This window comes from Salvelinus sp. IW2-2015, linkage group LG7, assembly GCF_002910315.2.
Source record: "Salvelinus sp. IW2-2015 linkage group LG7, ASM291031v2, whole genome shotgun sequence".
In the NCBI taxonomy this organism is placed as follows: domain Eukaryota; kingdom Metazoa; phylum Chordata; class Actinopteri; order Salmoniformes; family Salmonidae; genus Salvelinus; species Salvelinus sp. IW2-2015.
This window is the reverse complement of record NC_036847.1, coordinates 27,039,543-27,059,167: the sequence shown is the minus strand read 5'-3', so window position 1 is coordinate 27,059,167 and position 19,625 is coordinate 27,039,543. Positions and strand designations below refer to the sequence as shown.

Below are 19,625 nucleotides of genomic sequence, written 5' to 3'. Positions count from 1 at the left end.
TCAAGGCCCACCTGAACTCTGTGTGTATACTGTATGTGTGATACTGTATATGGACCCATGTTGTGTGTGAGAGAGAGAGATTTGATGTACATCGGTTGCAGTGTGTGAGTGAATACATACTTTAGTAGAGGCTGCACTGACCAGTAGGTCAACGTTGCTCTCCTTGCGTCCCAGAGAGCCGTGCTCCACCCTCTCGCTGCCCACAGTGAGGATGTAGGGGCTCTGACCCCCAGAGGAGGGTTTCATATTGGGCAGACTGAGCGAGCGCAGGTCCTTCACTCCCTGCTCCACCTTCAGCTCATCACCTGGCCGCGCTGAGGAGGAACCAACATGGAGGGTTAGCTTAGTGTGTTATAATTCTCTTATTGAAGATAGGTAGGTGTAATAGAGAAGTGCATCAACATTTATTTATTTCAGGACTAGCTTCCTGTTTAAGTTCTCTCTCCTCAGGCACCAAAACAGGATCTCTAGTGGACAGTCTTAAATCCCTTTTAAACATTAGATTGTGAAAATATTATACTACAAGGCTAGCTTTTAAGATTGGCTTAATAGCTGCAGATTGCATTGGATACGTTGCTAACCTGGAGGGAAGGAACATTGGGCCAGTAACCGAAAGGTTGCTGGATAGAATCCCCGAGCTGACAACGTAAAAATCTGTTGGTTTGCCCGAGCAAGGCACTGTTCCCCAGGTGCCAATGACGCGGATGTCGATTAAGACAGCCCCCCGCACCTCTCTGATTCAGAAGGGTTGGGTTAAATGTGGAATTACACAATTCAGTTGAATACATTCGGTTGTACAACTGACTAGACCTTCCAGTCTAGACTATTAGGGAGACCGGTGAGGTGACGAGGGTGGAGATTTGAAAGAATAGCAGAACACCTAACGTTATGATGCAAACCTTATTTATCCTAGCACAGGACATCTAAATGAATGGGCTGCCATCTATAGAGAGGGGTTGGTTGTTTAGCAACAAAACCGATGCGTGCGCAACTATGGGGCGAACAGACTCGGTGGCTTAGATTGTTAACATGTAAAATATATTTTATCTCCAAAGTTTATTGAAAACATAAATAAAGTTGCACAATGAGCACTTGTTGTCTTTCAAATACATTGTAACAGCTGGTTAGCTAGCTAGTGAATTTAGCCATATTAGCATAGATGTGACATCAGTTAAAACACACCGAAACAAGACATTAAGAACAAGATAGAACTAACTGAAACAAGCCACTTACGATTCTCCACATAGCAGCTTCATGTCATTGTTGCTAGCTATCTGGCCATCCAGAATCACAACACACGGCCATCTGGCCCATTGAAGCGTGCGTGTTGTTTTTCGCGACGTTCTCAGCGAACCCGTGTATGGGTCTTTGATCCAAAGGCTGCTGCTACAGATATAGGCCTTTTCTCAATTGGATTTGCTCAACTCCTGTGTCCTCTCTCACCTCCTTTTGAAAAAGGGCAAAGGTAAATCAAGGAGAGGCGTCGTGGAGAGGGAAAGTGAACGAAAAGGTGATTGTATGAAATCAGACTCCTTTTCTACTCGTGCCTTACCAGGCAAATAACGTTTACAGGGGTTGATCCCAAAACAAATGTGTAAAGTGATGAAAACAAATGAAGTTAGTTGTGCAAGACATTTTATATATGAAACGATAAGTAGTATATTGTTTTTAAATGTGTGCATGCTTTTCTCCTCTGACAAAGCAAAAGCTGATTCAAAGGGGGGCAGATTTCAATACTCTTCCGCGAGGGACTCAGATAAGACACACATGACTATCCTCAATGAAAGTAGGCTGTCGAGAAGGGGAGAACACTCTTCCGTTCGCCTGTCAACGAATTGACTTCTCCTCGACCACTAAACCCCTTATGGGTTTGAGGGTCAGGGAGGAGAGAGGACAGAGGAGAGAGGCTGGAGGTCAGACTTTTTCCTAAATGAGAAAAGGCCATAGTCTCCTGCAGGGATCCAAGATGGAGGACTCTGTCCAGTTTCCTCTGAATCAAGGGAGAGACAGGAAACTGAGGCTCTGCCATCTGTCTCACCCAGGCATTGTTTATGCTAGGGGGTACAAAGAGAAGCCAAATACTCTCTAATAAAGGCAAATTCATTAGATTGGTTTTTGTTTCATATTTTGTCAACCCTTAAAATGTAGTTTTCAGTGCAGGGTAGTAATCAAAAGTTGAAACACATTGTACACCTTGGTTGGCTTAGAATCAAACACCCATACTTCCACAGAGTTATTTTATTCTATTAATTGTGAAGCTTAAGGAAAACAAAATAAGATGTGATGTTCTGGTGGATGCTGACTGGTCCTCTGATGCAGTTGACTCTTACCTTTGACCTTGAGATAGTGGCCCCCGAAGCGGTAGGCCTCAAAGTTGAGGGACAGTGGAGTGTTGGACTGGTCTAGGAACAGATCTACCCGGGATAACTCAATACCTTTACGCTCAAACACTGGGCCCACCACCTCCCTGGTATAGAGGAACACACAGGACAGAGAACAGAATTAACACAGACCATTCACGCAATACAGTTATGTAAGCACAGGACTGCGAGTCAACAGAGACCATTCACACCATATGTTTATGCAACGCTAATGCAGTGGGTCCTATCCAAATAATCAAATGGAACATTATTATATACTATGACTTTGTCCCATGCCTCGGACAAAATCAGACCAGACCTTAAATAGAAAAGACACAAATCGGTCACAATCATCCCTATTTATTCAGCCCACTACCAATTCTCCTAACTCACCTCAGGGTCTTCTTTTTCACAGCGGGGACGATCTCTGTGTCAATGTCCAGGTTCAGATCAAACTTGAGGCTGAAGCACTCCTTGCTGGGGTCCTGCAGGGGGCGACAGACAACAGAAGATAATGGCAGTAAAAATGAGAAGGCCAGAGCTCCTGTAGTGATTTCTCTCTCATTAGATCCACAGGGAGGCCCTTTACCAGGCAGGCTGACTGGCCAGGAACACTCAGGGACGGACCATTGGAGACCATTATATATCACTCCCTACCTGGGTCCCTGCTGATAATGGCTGACATTTTCAGTGGTATAACTTAACAGCTTGAAGACTGTAGTCATGTTGGCACTGTGATCATCATACAATCTAATTTTCCACCACATACAATAAGACAGGTATGTTCTAACCAACATAGTTCCTAATAGTATTGGGTCAAGTCTAAGGTGGAAAGATGTGGTTTCTTAAGGGGCGTGTGTCACACCCCTACCTGGCTGTATCAATACTCACATCTGTGTGCCGTCGCCGTGGTTTCTTCTTCACCAACTTCAGACCCCCAGTTTTACGCTCCCTGAAAGAAAAATAATATCATATGCACATAGTGTAATCGAACATCTATGGCAGGGTTCACCAACTGGTGGCCCGTGGGCCAAATATGTCCCACTAGTTCTCTCAGCAAATCAGCTCCAAGGGATTTTAATTTTGGAAATCAAGTTCTAAAGTATTCCCAGGTATAAAATATAGATATATGTGAACGTATACAAATGTAAGCAAGGTTTGAAATGACTATGCTTTAGTCAAACATTATATCTGTTTGGGCTTCATGAAGTAAATTCTAGTCTACAATTTTTTTGTAAATATGTTCCGGCCCCCTGACCATCCGCTCAAGACAATATAATCCCGTGGCTGAATATAGTTGATGATCCCTGATCTATGGAACAACAGGTCAACACTAACTGAAGCATAACTACAACTATTGTATATAAATAGAGCAGTGCAGTCAAAGAGGACACTCCTCGCTGATCTAGTTTACATTTTGTATTTTAAACCGAAGTGACAAGCGCCATGCAGACAGACAGATGTAATACATTTTCGCATAACGAGGATTGACATACCCTTGGTTGTTGGCCCCTTCGTCCTCCTCCTCCAGGTCAGAGGGGGGGCTGGTGGGGGGGGGACATGAGCGCGTCGACACGTTCCGGGCCAGGATGGAACCTTACACGGGGGTTACACAGAATATTAGATAATTAATAATATTCTTTAATAAAACTTTCCTTAATAACACAGGTACTTCCAGATTAATCTAGCATGACAAAATGTTAACAGGAAATTCAAAAAGTTTATCAACTCTTCTAAATGTGGAAGACAGTCACGATGGATGACGCAGAAAGAATGAGTCAGTCTAGCTGTCACGACTAACAACAGTTCAATGAGCCTAGAAGGCGTAATTGCATGACAGACAGTCTCATATCTTAAGGTTATGAACCCCAGTTTAAGATAAAAATCATGGCTGGAGGGAAGTCAGTGGTGGAACAGGAAGATGTGCTAGTGTTAATTTTCATGCATATAATAATAATAATTTGGTGGGTGCTTATACATTATTTGTTCCATTTCACACATGTACAAGTGTGTATTAATACACGTGTGAATTGGAAATGTGTTTTTTGCATATCTCAACTCACTGAGACACCCTGCTATTATCACCAGCAACAATGGAGCAATTAGGGTGAGGTGGCTTGCTCAAGGGGATAGAGAGATTTTTCACCTTGTCAGCATGGAGATTCAAACAAGAAACCTTTCTGTTACTGACCCAAAGCTCGATAGGCTACCTGCCGCCCGTATGGTCGAAGGGAATCCATTTCTTTGACTAAAAAGTTGACGCAAGCGTTGCTCTGGGAGTTAAAACTTGACCTGTCATATGACCTGACCTGAGTGTAGGATTGGGCACTAAATGTATACAAACTAGTGGGGAGGAAGTCTGGGTGTGAAGCTGTTGTTGTGGTTGGTACTGGGTAGTGTTGTGTACCTTGGGGTTGCAGGTCAAAGCGGGGGTGTCGGTCAAAGTGCATGTTGTCTGTGTCTTCCAGGTGGCAGCGGGAGTCACATGACTCACACAGATGAAGTGGGCTCTTGTTGTTCAGGTCCTGGCAGTCCGAGTGGTGGCACACCTGGGGAGAGATGGGTGTGAGGGTCAGTACAGCGGATGTACCAATCTACCTGGTCAGTAGTCGGGCTCAGGTATAGAGTAGTCCCGCGAACCAGACACAACCCACTGCAACTTGCAATCCACCCCAACAGATCCACAGATGACGCAATCGCCATCACACTGCCCTGTCCCATCTGGACAAGAGAAATCCCTATGTAGGAATGCTGTTCATTGACTACAGCTCAGCCTTCAACACCCTAGTTCCCTCCAAACTCATCATTAAGCTCGGCCCTGGGTCTGAACACTGCCCTGTACAATTGGGTTCTACACTTCCTGACATGTCGCCCCCAGGTGGTGAAGGTAGGCAACACCTCGCTGATCCTCAACACAGGGGCCCCACAAGGGTATGTGCGCAGCCCTCTCCTGTGCTCCCTGTTCACCCATGACTGCATTGCCACACACGCCTCCAACTCAATAATCAAGTTTGCAGACAACAACAGTGGTAAGCCTGATTACCAAAAATGACGAGACTACAGGTTACAGATAAGGGCCCTGGCGGAGTTGTGCCAGGAAAACAACCTCTCCCGTGTCAACAAAACAAAGGAGCTAATTGTGAACATTAGGAGACAGCAGAGGGAGCACGCCCCCATCCACAGGGACGCAGTGGAGAAGGTGAAAAGCTTCAAGTTCCTCTGCGTACACATCATTGACAATCTGAAATGGGGAAGAGGTTAGGTAGGGCTTACCCAGGTTAGCCTGGAGCCCTGGGGAGGTTAGGTAGGCCTACAGAAAGACAGGTCATAGTATAAAGCTCCACACATCCATTAACACACAGCCAGGGCAGTGGTCTGGCTGAGATAAGAGACAGGTCACAGTATAACGCAACACACATCTACCTGATGGCAGGACAGACAGCCACGTAGTACCCAAGCCATTGTTTACACCATTACAGGGGATAGAAGCAGCAGACAATGTTCAATGTCAAAGTACACAGAGGTCTTGTGACTAGAGCTTGAGAGACAGCCAGTCAGTAAGCCAGTCAGCCAGTCAGTCAGTAAACCAGCCAGCCAGTCAACCAGGCAGCCAACCATACAAGCAGCCAGACATGCACCAGAAATTAGCTGGATTAGGCCCCCTCTGCCTGGGGCCAGACATAGACAAATCTCCCCCTCCTATAGCACCTCGAAGGGGTGGCCTCCCTGGCCCAGGGAGAAGAGGAGAGCCGCAGGAGTTTCCCCTCTCCAGCACCACCACTACCCTCTATGACTCCTATACAGGAAATGAGGACGTATGGGGAGATACAATGGAAGTCCTGCTAATGTATTTCCTGTCATTGTCTCCGTGTGCTCTGCTTGGGACTGGAGGTGTGCGCACGCGCGTGTAAGAAGGGGGGGGGGGGCTGCAAATAAGCAGGCACAAATACAGTACACACAAGAACAACAGCACAAGTGTTTTCCCACAAGTTCCCAGTCACTCAGGTTGAACCATGTTCTTACTATGTTGACAAGCCAATAAATACACCTGTAGGCTGTGTTCCATACACAGATATCAAATACATAACACAAACATGCAGGATGTCTACTCAAGCTATCCACAAAACGTAAATGTACTGTATGTTCTGCCAGTGGCATTAAGCTGGGGGGAGGAAGGAATCCCACCCATAAGAAGAAGGAAGAGAAAAATGAACAGCTTTCAGTAGTCCAAAGCCCCCTTAATCTGGAGCTCTAATTGTTGCCTGGGCTCAGTGAGCTGGGCTGGACTCTCTCTGTCAGAGCCATCTGACGCTCCCTCAGCAGGCAGACAGACAGGGTGGAGATTAAACCAGGGGCCTCTTTCAGCTCTCAGTCTGCCAGTCAGACAGGGTCCTCGCCTCTCCGATGCTCCTCCCTTCCCTTCCTTTCCTTGGGACCTCTAGTCTACACCCAGAGAATGGCCCTTGTTAACTATAATAGGCACAATTAAGTTAAGTGTGCTTTCATATTTTTAGACGGAGCATGTCTCTGGCTGTTGGATGGGAGTTTCAAATGCAACTTAAAAGGCCTTGTTCCATTCATCATAAACATTGTTATGATGGTATATTGATAATTATATTAATCAAGTTGTCTGAATATTTATTCTCTCTGTAAATAAAACATACTGAACAAAAATATAAACGCAACATGCAACAATTGAGTTACAGTTCATAGAAATTCATATAAGGAAATCAGTCAATTGAAATAAATTCATTAGGCCCTAATCTATGGCCCCCACTCCCCAGATGGTTCACCCCCTTCCCAGATGATCCCACATGTGAAGAAGCCGGATGTGGAGGTCCTGGGCTGGCTGAGTACACGTGGGCTGCGGTTTTGAGGCCAGTTGGACGTACTGCCAAATTCTCTAAAACGACGTTGGATGTAGCTTATGGTAGAGAAATGAACATTCCATTCTCTGGCAACAACTCTGGTAGACATTCCGGCAGTCAGCATGACAATTGAATGCTCCCTCAAAACTTGAGACATCTGTGGCATTGTGTTGTGGGACAAATCTACACATTTTAAAGTGGTCTTTTATTGTCCCCAGCACAAGGTGCAGCTGTGTAATGGCCATACTGTTTAATCAGCTATGCCACACCTGTCAGGTGGGTGGATTATCTTGGCAAAGGAGAAATGCTCACTAGCAGGGATGTAAATAGATTATTGCACATCAGAGAGAAATAAGCTTTTTGTGCATATGGAACATTTCAGGGATTTTTTATTTCAGCTCATGAAACATGGGACCAACACTTTACATGATGGGTTTATATTTTTGTTCAGTGTACATAGATAGCATTGTGCTAAGTAACAACACGAGCATGTCAGAAATCAAGAGTACTGCTTTCAATTTGTCTCCTCGAAATAACAATGAACCTCCCCTCAGAAGATACTGTATGTCTGTGTTTGTGTGTGTTTAGAAAGGTAAAATAAGATGCCATATTTAGACAACTACAGGCTCAGCAAGGTAGCCAGAAAGACAACCACGGGCTGGGTGTCCAGGCAGCTGGCTGCATTCCTTTCAGCACTAAAGCTGCTCAAAATATCTGTTGCTTGGCCGAGCCAACAAAAATGAGCCTGTTGGATCTGGGATGAGGAGAACTGTGATACTATCCCCAAAACCTGTCTGAGAGTTTCCTTTTAAAGACAAAACTGACTAAATATGAACATACGCAGAGGCTTTGTCAAAGAAATCATGAATGTTCTATTACCATTTTATTTACTACACTACAGCCATCCGGCATTGACATCAGCCATTGATGGGATGCTCTCTTTGAAATAAATGAAAGCTGCAATACTGCTCGCGTTGCGTTGTGTCCCATGGCAGTGTACAAACTCAATCGCCAACGCTCAATTATCGATGACTGATGTGCACCGTGGTGTAGAGGGTGGAATATACCGTATACCCACGTATTTTTCCATGGGCATTGCGTATACTCAATTCTTAATAGCTACTGTACGATGCACACTAAAGTAGCATAGTGGAGGTATATGGCGTTTCAATTAATACGGCTGATGGAACAGATCAGAATGTTTAACCTATCATTTTTATCAACTATTATTCTTCACAGGCGCAGCAATGTACCGACGGTGGTCGGCCTTCGCGTGAATGTTCCAAAATGAAACTTGCAGGAAAACGCCATTCTAAAATGTGCACCTCACATGTGAGCGGTTTGCAAATGGACAGAGATGGAAACAGTGATTGCCAATTTATCAATTTTGTTGCTAGTTTTTTTTCAACTTTTCTTTTTCAACAGCACCTAGCAACAAATTTAACGAATTTGCGTTCAACGAGACAAACCCAATGAATATAGTTGGTCACGACTGTTTGATTTTGAACAGAACTTACATCAATCAACATGTCTCAATCAAAATTGTACAGCCAGAAGTACAGAAAAGAGTGGGAGTCTGTACCTGAATTTAAAGGGTGGCTGAAGCCAGTAATAGGGGATGATTGTTGGGCATACTGTGCATACTGCAAATGAGATACGCTTGCAAAAATGTATGACATCAAAAAACATTGTGCTACAGCAAAGCATATAAATAAATAAAAACCGTACAACCCCACAACGCAGTCTACATTACCACAGTTGGTTAAGAAAGTGGATAACTGCAAAAGCTACTATGGCAATGGCCATTGTGGAGCATTGTTCGCTGCTAGCATGCGACCATTTAGGTATGGCTTGCAAAGCTGCCTTTTCAGATTCTGTGGCAGCAACAAACTTCCAAATGCACCGCACCAAGTGCACAGAACTGATTAGGGGAGTACTGGCTCCTTATTTTCTCAAAAAGGTAACATCAGATGTGGGGGATGTGAAGTTCAGTCTCCTTTTGGATGAGTTCACTGATGTCAGTGTCTCGAAATACCTGGGTGTGGTGATTCGGTATTTCAGTGCAAAAAAAAAAAAGAAGCAGTGTCCACATTTCTCAGGCTGGTTGAATTGGAGGGGGGTGATGCCAGATCAATAGCAAAGGCGGTAGTTGAGTTTCTTGAGAAGTGTAACCTTTAAAAAAGATCATCTTCAGGGTATTGGCACTGATAATGCATCCGTGATGGCTGGGTTGATTTTAAAGGAAGATTTTAAAGGAAGAATGTGCATTGCCCAATTTGGTACTCATCCGCTGTGTGTGCCAGTCTTTACAATTGGCTGTCAGTGCAGCATCCAAAGAAACCATCCCTAGGAGTGTTGAGTACTTAATCAGAGAAACCTGCAACTGGTTTTCAATTTCCCCAAAACGGCACAAGGCATACAAAGCAGTTTATGCCATAATTAATTGTGGCCAGAAACCCCTGCAGATCACCACAGTGTGTGCCACACGTTGACTATCGATGAGCCCGCGGTAACTCGTATATTGAGCCAGTGGGAAGAACTGAAACTCCACTTTGAGGTGACCAAGGCCAGTGAGTGTTGCTACATGGCGGATGTGCTCCACGTCATGTACATGGACAAGACCAACTATGTCTACCTGACATTCTGGAAATCAATCCTGTCCGACATACAAGTTGCAGTGAAGTCATTTGAAGTTTTACATTATTACGTAATGACGTCATCACGCAATGACATCACGTCATTTATCAACAAATTGACCTGCCTTTAGCAACTTCCCCTGAAAATTAGTTGGCAACACTGGACGGAAATATCCGTTAGAAATAGGGGAGGATTTAAATATGCGACAACTATCATGGGTTGCTATTACGCCTACGATAATGGCTTTGACTGCTACACCTGCATTGCTTGCTGTTTGGGGTTTTAGGCTGGGTTTCTGTACAGCACTTTGATATATCAGCGGATGTTATAAGGGCTATATAAATAAATTTGATTTGATAGGAAATCAATAGAACAGGAGAAAGCATATGAGTAAGTCTTTATACAAATAATTGCCTCCACGTTTCTATGGTGGGATTTTGGCTTTATGCTACTTTCAAGTAAGGCCTAAGACATGTCTCACAATATGAAGTCCAGGTTTCAAACAATTAAGGAATAGGGAAAAAAAATATTGATGCTAATGATAGGCCTAACCATCTTCTGGTAGATTACTTTGACTTGGAAGAGTTCCAGTGTTGTGTTGGATAGTCATAGCATCCCTCTGAGTAGGCTAAACTAGCTAGCTGCATCTGCTAACTAAGTATGTGTAACTTTTTTTGTTGAGAAATCTTTTGCTTCTCCTTAACTTTTGAAGAAATTAATTTGTTCAAAACTGTTCAACTATTGCCTTTCTCTCTCTTTGAGACAACTACTCACCACATGTTATGTACTGTAGTGCTAGCTAGCTGTAGCTTATGTTTTCAGTACTAGATTCATTATCTGATCCTTTGACTGGGTGGAAAAAATGTCAGTACATGATGCAAGAGCTCTGATAGGTTGTAGGATGTCTTCCAAAAGTTGTCATAATTACTGAGTAAGTCTATGGAAAGGGGTGAGAACCATGTGTCTCCTAGGTTTTGTATTGAAATCAAATGTACCCAGAGGACAGAAGCTAGCTGTCCTCGGCTACACCATGGTGCTACCCTACTGAGTGCTGTTGAGGCTACTGTAGACCTTCATTGCAAAACAGTGTGTTTTAATAAATTATTTGGTGACGTGAGTATATTTAGTACAGTTTTATGTAAAAGGATAATGTTTGAAATGTTTTTCTAATTTACATTTTTCTGAAATTCACTGAGGGGTGTCTTCCCCTTCCTCCTCTGAGAAGCCTCCACTGGTTTGTGTATGTAGTGTTTGAGTATGTGTGTTGTGTGCGTGTGTCCAGACGTGCGCTCTCAAGTCAAGAGAATTAGTGGTGGGTTTAGAGAAAGAACAGCTACCGTGGCCGGAGCGACACAAACACACCACTCACATCCGGAGCCCCCCGGGCAGCTGTGAACACACACGGCCCCTCTGTGCCCCTCACTCAAGCTTAGTACATTCACTACCACGTGGCACCCGCTTACACACACTTGTTTCAACGCATACCACACACACACACACACACGACCAAGGCGCCATCACACACACGACCAAGGCGCAATCACACACACGACCAAGGCGCAATCACACACTACCACACCCGCAGTAGCCTAGACACTCAATCACGTGAACACAAACGTGCCACGTTCCAACTTGTGACCCTTCAGCGGGAGAGCTAGACCTATATTGAATGAAAGGGGTTAGATTTCCTCTCACTGACTACAGCTGTCTCACTTCGAGATGACTGGAGCCTCTTGAGGTGATTCAGCCCTGTTACCTCAGTCAGGGTTAACCCTACACAAACACACTCCCTACATGATGACACGCAACGGTTTATTAGGCAGTATGATCAGCATAATAAGGTTTGATGCTCCATCCCCCCTCCCCATTAAGAAAATACTGATAAAAATGCAAGACCAAGCTGCCAACAGCACTGGATCAGACACAAACTCCCTCCCCCGACTGACTGGCTTTAATCTGAACAGCCTGTCCTGCTAGAGCACACCTAACTTTTATATAACCCCCATCTCAACCTCTGTGTGTGTGTGTGTGTGTGTGTGTGTGTGTGTGTGTGTGTGTGTGTGTGTGTGTGTGTGTGTGTGTGTGTGTGTGTGTGGATTACTGTATGGTTTCCAGTATTCAGTCCCCTCGACTTTCTCCACATTTTGTTACGTTACAGCCTTACTCTAAAATGGATTAAATTGTTGTTTTTCCTCAGTCAACACACAATACCCCATAATGGGAAAGCAAAAAAATGTTATACATTTCAGCAAATTTACATAAGTATTCAGACCCTTTACTCATTACTTTGTTGAAGCACCTATGACACTACAAGCTTGGAACACCTGTATTTGGGGAGTTTCTCCCATTCTTCTCTGCAGAGCCTCAAGATCTGTCAGGTTGGATGGGGAGCGTCACTGCACTATTTTCAGGTCTCTCCAAAGATGCTCGATCAGGTTCAAGTCCAAGCTCTGGCTGGGCCACTCAAGGACATTCAGAGACTTGTCCCAAAGCCACTCTTCAGTGGTGGAAAAAGTACCCAATTGTCATAGAGTAAAAGTAAAGGACTAAAGTGAAAATCTAAAAGTCTAAAAGTATTTGGTTTTAAATATACTTCTGTATCAAAATTACACGTAATTGCTAAAATATACTTAAGCATCAACAGTAAAAAAAAATGTTTTTACAGAGAGACATGGGCACACTCCAACACTCAGACGTCATTTACAAACTAAACGTGTATTTAGTGAGTCCGCCAGATCAGAGGCAGTAGGGATGTTCACTTGATAAGTGCGTGAATTGAACCATTTTCCTGTCAAATTAACAAGTATTATTGGGTGTCAGGGAAAACGTATAGAGTAAAAATTACATTATTATTTTCTTTAGGAATGAAGTGAAGCTTGACATTCAGGCCAAAGAGTTCAATCTTTGTTTCATTAGACTAGAGAATCTTAGACTAAAGGGTCTTTTAGGTGCCTTTTGGCAAACTTCAAGGAGGCTGTCATGTGCTTTTTGCTAAGGAGTGGCTTCCGTCTGGCCACTCTACCAGAAAGGCATGATTGGTAGAATGCAGCAGAGATTGTTGTCCTTCTGGAAAGTTTACCCATCTCCACAGAGGAACTCGGGAGCCCTGTCAGAGTGACCATCGGGTTCTTGGTCACCGATTGCTCAGTTTGGCCAGGTAGCCAGCTCTCGGAAGAGTCTTGGTGGTTCCAAACATCTTCCATTTAAGAACGATGGAGGCCACTGTGTTCTTGAGGCCCTTCAATGCTGCATACATTTTTGCTACTCTTCCCCAGATCTGTGTACCGACACAATCCTGTCGTCTCGGACCTCTATGGACAATTCCATCAACCTCATGGCTTGGTTTTTGCTCTGACATGCACTGTCAACTGTGGGACCGTATAGATTGACAGGTGTGTGCCTTTCCAAATCCTGTCCAATCAATTGAATTTACCACAGGTGGACTCCAATCAAGTTGTAGAAACATCTCATGGATGATCAATGGAAACATGATGCACCCGAGATCAATATTTCGAGTCTCATAGAAAATAAAAGGTATGTTTTTTTATTTGTATTACATTTGCAAAAATGTCTAAAAACCTGTTTTCGCTTTGTCATTATGGGGTATTGTGTGTAGATTGAAGATTTAACACATTTTAGAATAAGGCTGTACCGTAACAAAATGTGGAAAAAGTCAAGGAGTCTGAATACTTTCCGAATGCATTGTATAGTATAACCAAATGTTTACGTTTTTGTTCATTTTGGTGTTTGGCCATTGTTTTCCCCAGCAGTTCGAGCACACAACATTTTCTCGAGGCAAGCCGAAGTCTACACCCCCTTCGTCAGTGGTTGGTCAACAGTAGGGATCCTTCAATTAAGTGTTTGTATGACAACGACAGACAACTGGTTGTTTTCATGCACATTGTGAGAAATACTGCACCAAACATCTTTATTAGATGTACAATTAGGTGACTAGGACCTCTGCAAAAACGTCAACATTTATAACAGATGTGTGTACATCTGTCTCAAGAGGGACAAAACCTAATATTGCAGATATTTTCTAATTTTGCAAGCAAATGTATTTTAAGGGAGTATGCGAGCACAGATGTTCACGTCGCCTAGCCGAGTTCTGCTAGGAGCAAACAAAATCTATGTATGCGGAAGCCTTTAGTGTGTGTATACATATATATATATACAGTGGGGAGAACAAGTATTTGATACACTGCCGATTTTGCAGGTTTTCCTACTTACAAAGCATGTAGAAGTCTGTAATTTTTTTATCATAGGTACACTTCAACTGTGAGAGACGGAATCTAAAACAAAAATCCATAAAATCACAAATATTAAGTTCCACAAAGTTAGCTGCTTCAGTGTCTTTAGATATTTTTGTCAGATGTTACTATGGAATACTGAAGTATAATTGCAAGCATTTCATAAGTGTCAAAAGCTTTTATTGACAATTACATGAAGTTGATGCAAAGAGTCAATATTTGCAGTGTTGACCCTTCTTTTTCAAGACCTCTGCAATCTGCCCTGGCATGCTGTCAATTAACTTCTGGGCCACATCCTGACTGATGGCAGCCCATTCTTGCATAATTAATACTTGGAGTTCGTCAGAATGTGGGTTGTTGTTTGTCCAACCGCCTCTTGAGGATTGACCACAAGTTCTCAATGGGATTAAGGTCTGGGGAGTTTCCTGGCCATGGACCCAAAATATCAATGTTTTGTTCCCCGAGCCACTTAGTGATCACTTTTGCCTAATCGCAAGATGCTCCATCATGCTGGAAAGGGCATTGTTCGTCACCAAACTGTTCCTGGATGGTTGGGAGAAGTTGCTCTCGGAGGATGTATTGGTACCATTCTTTATTCAAAGAAGTGGCTTCTTTGCTGCCCTTCTTGACACCAGGCCATACTCCAAAAGTCTTCGCCTCACTGTGCGTGCAGATGCACTCACACCTGCCTGCTGCCATTCCCGAGCAAGCTCTGTACTGGTGGTGCCCCGATCCCCGCAGCTGAATCAACTTTAGGAGACGGTCCTGGCGCTTGCTAGACGTTCTTGGGCGCCCTGAAGCCTTCTTCACAATAATTGAACCGCTCTCCTTGAAGTTCTTGATGATCCGATAAATGGAAGATTTAGGTGCAATCTTACTGGCAGCAATTGCCTGTGAAGCCCTTTTTGTGTAAAGCAATGATGACGGCACGTGTTTCCTTGCAGGTAACCATGATTGACAGAGGAAGAACAATGATTCCAAGCACCACCCTCCTTTTGAAGCTCCCAAGTCTGTATCCGAAGTCAATCAGCATGACAGAGTGATTTCCAGCCTTGTCCTCATCAACACTCACACCGTGTGTAACGAGAGAATCACTGACATGATGTCAGCTGGTCCTTTTGTGGCAAGGCTGAAAAGCAGTGGAAATGTTTTTGGGGGATTCCGTTCATTTGCATGGCGAAGAGGGACTTTGCGATGAATTGCAATTCATCTGATCACTCTTCATAACATTCTGGAGTATATGCAAATTACCATCATACAAACTGAGGCAGCAGACTTGTGAAAATTAATATTTGTGTCATTCTCAACTTTTGGCAACAACTGTACACACATATATATGTGTATACACACACACACACACACACACATATTATATATATATAATTATATATATATATATATATATATATATATATATATAAACACACACTGCTCAAAAAAATTAAGGGAACACTAAAATACACATCCTAGATCTGAATGAATGAAATATTTTTATTAAATACTTTTTTCTTTACATAGTTGAATGTGCTGACAACAAAAATCACAAAAATATCAATGGAAATCAAATTATCAACCGATGGAGGTCTGGATTTGGAGTCACACTCAAAATTAAAGTGGAAAATCACACTACAGGCTGATCCAACTTGATGTAATGTCCTTAAAACAAGTCAAAATGAGGCTCAGTAGTGTGTGGCCTCCACGTGCCTGTATGACCTCCCTACAACGCCTGGGCATGCTCCTGATGAGGTGCGGATGGTCTCCTGAGGATCTCCTCCCAGACCTGGACTAAAGCATCCGCCAACTCCTGGACAGTCTGTGGTGCAATGTGGCGTTGGTGGATGGAGCGAGACATGATGTCCCAGATGTGCTCAATTGGATTCAGGTCTGGGGAACGGGCGGGCCAGTCCATAGCATCAATGCCTTCCTCTTGCAGGAACTGCTGACACTCCAGCCACATCAGGTCTAGTATTGTCTTGCATTAGGAGGAACCGAGGGCCAACCGCACCAGCATATGGTCTCACAAGGGGTCTGAGGATCTCATCTCGGTACCTAATGGCAGTCAGGCTACCTCTGGCGAGCACATGGAGGGCTGTGCGGCCCCCAAAGAAATGCCACCCCACACCATGACTGACACACCGCCAAACCGGTCATGCTGGAGGATGTTGCAGCAGCAGAACGTTCTCCACGGCGTCTCCAGACTGTCACGTCTGTCACGTGCTCAGTGTGAACCTGCTTTCATCTGTGAAGAGCACAGGGCGCCAGTGGCGAATTTGCCAATCTTGGTGTTCTCTGGCAAATACCAAACGTCCTGCACGGTGTTGGGCTAAGCACAACCCCCACCTTGGACGTCGGGCCCTCATACCACCCTCATGGAGTCTGTTTCTGCACGTTGCTGAGCGACACATGCACATTTGTGGCCTGCTGAGAGTGCGATCATTTGCAGGGCTCTGGTCTGCCTCCTGCCTCCTTGCCAAAGCGGAGTAGCGTCCTGCTGCTGGGTTGTTGCCCTCCTACCGCCTCCATGTCTCTGAGTACTGGCCTGTCTCCTGGTAGCGCCTCCATGCCTGGACACTACGCTGACGACACAGCAAACCTTCTTGCCACAGCTCGCATTGATGTGCCATCCTGGATGACTGCACTACCTGAGCCACTTGTGTGGGTTGTAGACTCCGTCTCATGCTACCACTAGAGTGAAAGCACCGCCAGCATTCAAAAGTGACCAAAACATCAGCCAGGAAGCATAGGAACTGAGAAGTGGTCTGTGGTCACCACCTGCAGAACCACTCCTTTATTGGGGGTCTTGCTAATTGCCATAATTTCCACCTGTTGTCTATTCCATTTGCACAACAGCATGTGAAATTTATTGTCAATCAGCGTTGCTTCCTAAGTGGACAGTTTGATTTCACAGAAGGTTGATGACTTGGAGTTACATTGTGTTGTTTAAGTGTTCCCTTTATTTTTTTGAGCAGTATATATACATATATAAATACACATATAATATATTTATATATACATTATATATATATTATATATTATATATACACATATATATATATATATACAACATATAATATATATATACACATATATATGTATATATATACATATATATGTATATATATATATTATATATATATATATATATATATATATATGTATATAATATATATTATTAACAATATATATATACATATATATATATGTATACATAATATAATATATACATATTATATATAATATATATTATATAGTATATATATATATATATATATACATATATATATATGTATACATTATATATATATATACATATATATGTATATATATATATATATATATATACATATAATTGTATATATATAATGTATATGTATATATATATATACACATACATACATATATAAATACACATATACATACATTATATGTACGTATATATGTATGTATATATGTATATTATGTATATGTATATATATATACATGTATATGGATGTGTATTAATGTGTATGAATGTATATATATGTGTATTTTATATATGTATGGACGTATATGTGTATATATGTATTATATATATGTTATTATACATACATATATTAAATACACATATATATACACACACCCACATACATATACGTACATACATATATAAATACACATATAATATATCATTCATACACGTCAATACACGTCATTAATACACGAGCAACGTCAACTCACCATCGTTTCAACAAGGAATATGACTTTCCCGAAGCGGATCCAGTGTTTTGCCTTCCACCCAATACAATGGATCTGACCCTAAGCGACGCCGTAAAAGGGGCAAACGAAGCGGTCTCCTGGTCAGGCTTCGGAGACGGGCACATCGCGCTCCACTCCCTAGCATACTACTCGCCAATGTCCAGTCTCTTTGACAATAAGGTTGATGAAATCCGAGCAAGGGTACATTCCAGAGAGACATCAGAGATTGTACGTTCTTTGCTTCACGGAAACATGGCTCACTCGAGAGACGCTAACGGAGTCGGTGCAGCCAGTGGTTTCTTCACGCATCGCGCCGACAAAACAAACATCTTTCTGGTAAGAAGAGGGGCGGGTGTATGCCTTATGATTAACGAGACGTGGTGTGATCATAAACAACATACAGGAACTCAAGTCATTCTGTTCACCTGATTTAGAATTCCTCACAATCAAATGGCGACCGCATATCTACCAAGGGAATTCTCTTCGATTATAATAACAGCCGTATATATTCCCCCCCAAGCAGACACATCGATGGCCCTGAACGAACTTTATCTGACTCTATGTAAACTGAAACAACACACCCTGAGCTGCATTCATCGTCTGGGGATTTAACAAGGCTAATCTGAAAACAAAACTCCTAAATTCTATCAGCATATCGATTGTGCTACCAGGGCTGGTAAAACCTTGGATCATTGTTATACTAACTTCCGCGACGCATATAAGGCCCTCCCCCGCCTCCTTTCGGAAAAGCTGACCACGACTCCATTTTGTTGCTTCCAGCCTACAAACAGAAACTAAAACAGCAAGCTCCCGCGCTCAGTGCTGTTCAACGCTGGTCTGACCAATCTGATTCCACGCTTCAAGACTGCTTCGATTCACGTGGATTGGGATATGTTCCGCATTGCGTCCAACAACAACATTGACGAATACGCTGATTCGGTGAGCGAGTTCATTAGAATTGTGCATTGACGATGTCTACCCACAGCAACGATTTAAAATTCCCAAACCAGAAACCGTGGATTGATGGCAGTATTCTCGTGAAACTGAAACGCGAACCACTGCTTTTAACCAGGGCAAGGTGACCGGAACATGACCGAATACAAACAGTGTAGCTATTCTCTCCGCAAGGCAATCAAAAACTAAGTCCCAGTATAGAGACAAAGTAGAGTCGCAATTCAACAGCTCAGACACAAGAGTAAGTGTCAGGGTCTACAGTCAATCACGGATTACAAAAAGAAAACCAGCCCGTCGTGGACCAGAGTGTCTTGCTCCCAGACAGGCTAAATAACTTTTTGCTCGCTTTGAGGACAATACAGTGCCACTGACACGGCCCGCTACCAAAACCTGCGGGCTCTCCTTCACTGCAGCCGAGATGAGTAAACTTAAACGTGTTAACCTCGCAAGGCTGCAGGCCCAGACGGCATTCCCAGCCGCGTCCTCAGAGCATGCGCAGACCAGCTGGCTGGTGTGTTTAAGGACATATTCAATCAATCCTTATCCCAGTCTGCTGTTCCCACATGTTTCAAGAGGGCCACCATTGTTCCTGTTCCCAGAAAGCTAAGGTAACTGAGCTAAACGACTACCGCCCCGTAGCACTCACTTCCGTCATCATGAAGTGCTTTGAGAGACTAGTCAAGGACCATATCACCGCCACCCTACCGACACCCTAGACCCACTCCAATTTGCTTACCGACCCAATAGGTCCACAGACGACGCAATCGCAACCACACTGCACACTGCCCTAACCCATCTGGACAAGAGGAATACCTATGTGA

General features: G+C 43.4%; 1 protein-coding gene across 2 annotated transcripts in view; it reads right to left on the bottom strand.

The window, feature by feature from the left end:
* Positions 1 to 19,625, bottom strand: part of LOC111966740 (pleckstrin homology domain-containing family G member 5) — a 110,262-nt gene that overhangs the window by 24,746 nt on the left and 65,891 nt on the right. For both annotated transcript variants that reach the window (XM_023991640.2, XM_023991641.2), the window contains 6 exons: positions 4,768 to 4,909; positions 3,857 to 3,956; positions 3,252 to 3,312; positions 2,754 to 2,845; positions 2,331 to 2,467; positions 121 to 314 (listed from right to left, as the gene is read on the bottom strand). In XM_023991640.2, coding sequence (XP_023847408.1) covers positions 121 to 314; positions 2,331 to 2,467; positions 2,754 to 2,845; positions 3,252 to 3,312; positions 3,857 to 3,956; positions 4,768 to 4,909 — 726 coding nt within the window. The remainder of the gene's footprint in view (positions 1 to 120; positions 315 to 2,330; positions 2,468 to 2,753; positions 2,846 to 3,251; positions 3,313 to 3,856; positions 3,957 to 4,767; positions 4,910 to 19,625) is intronic.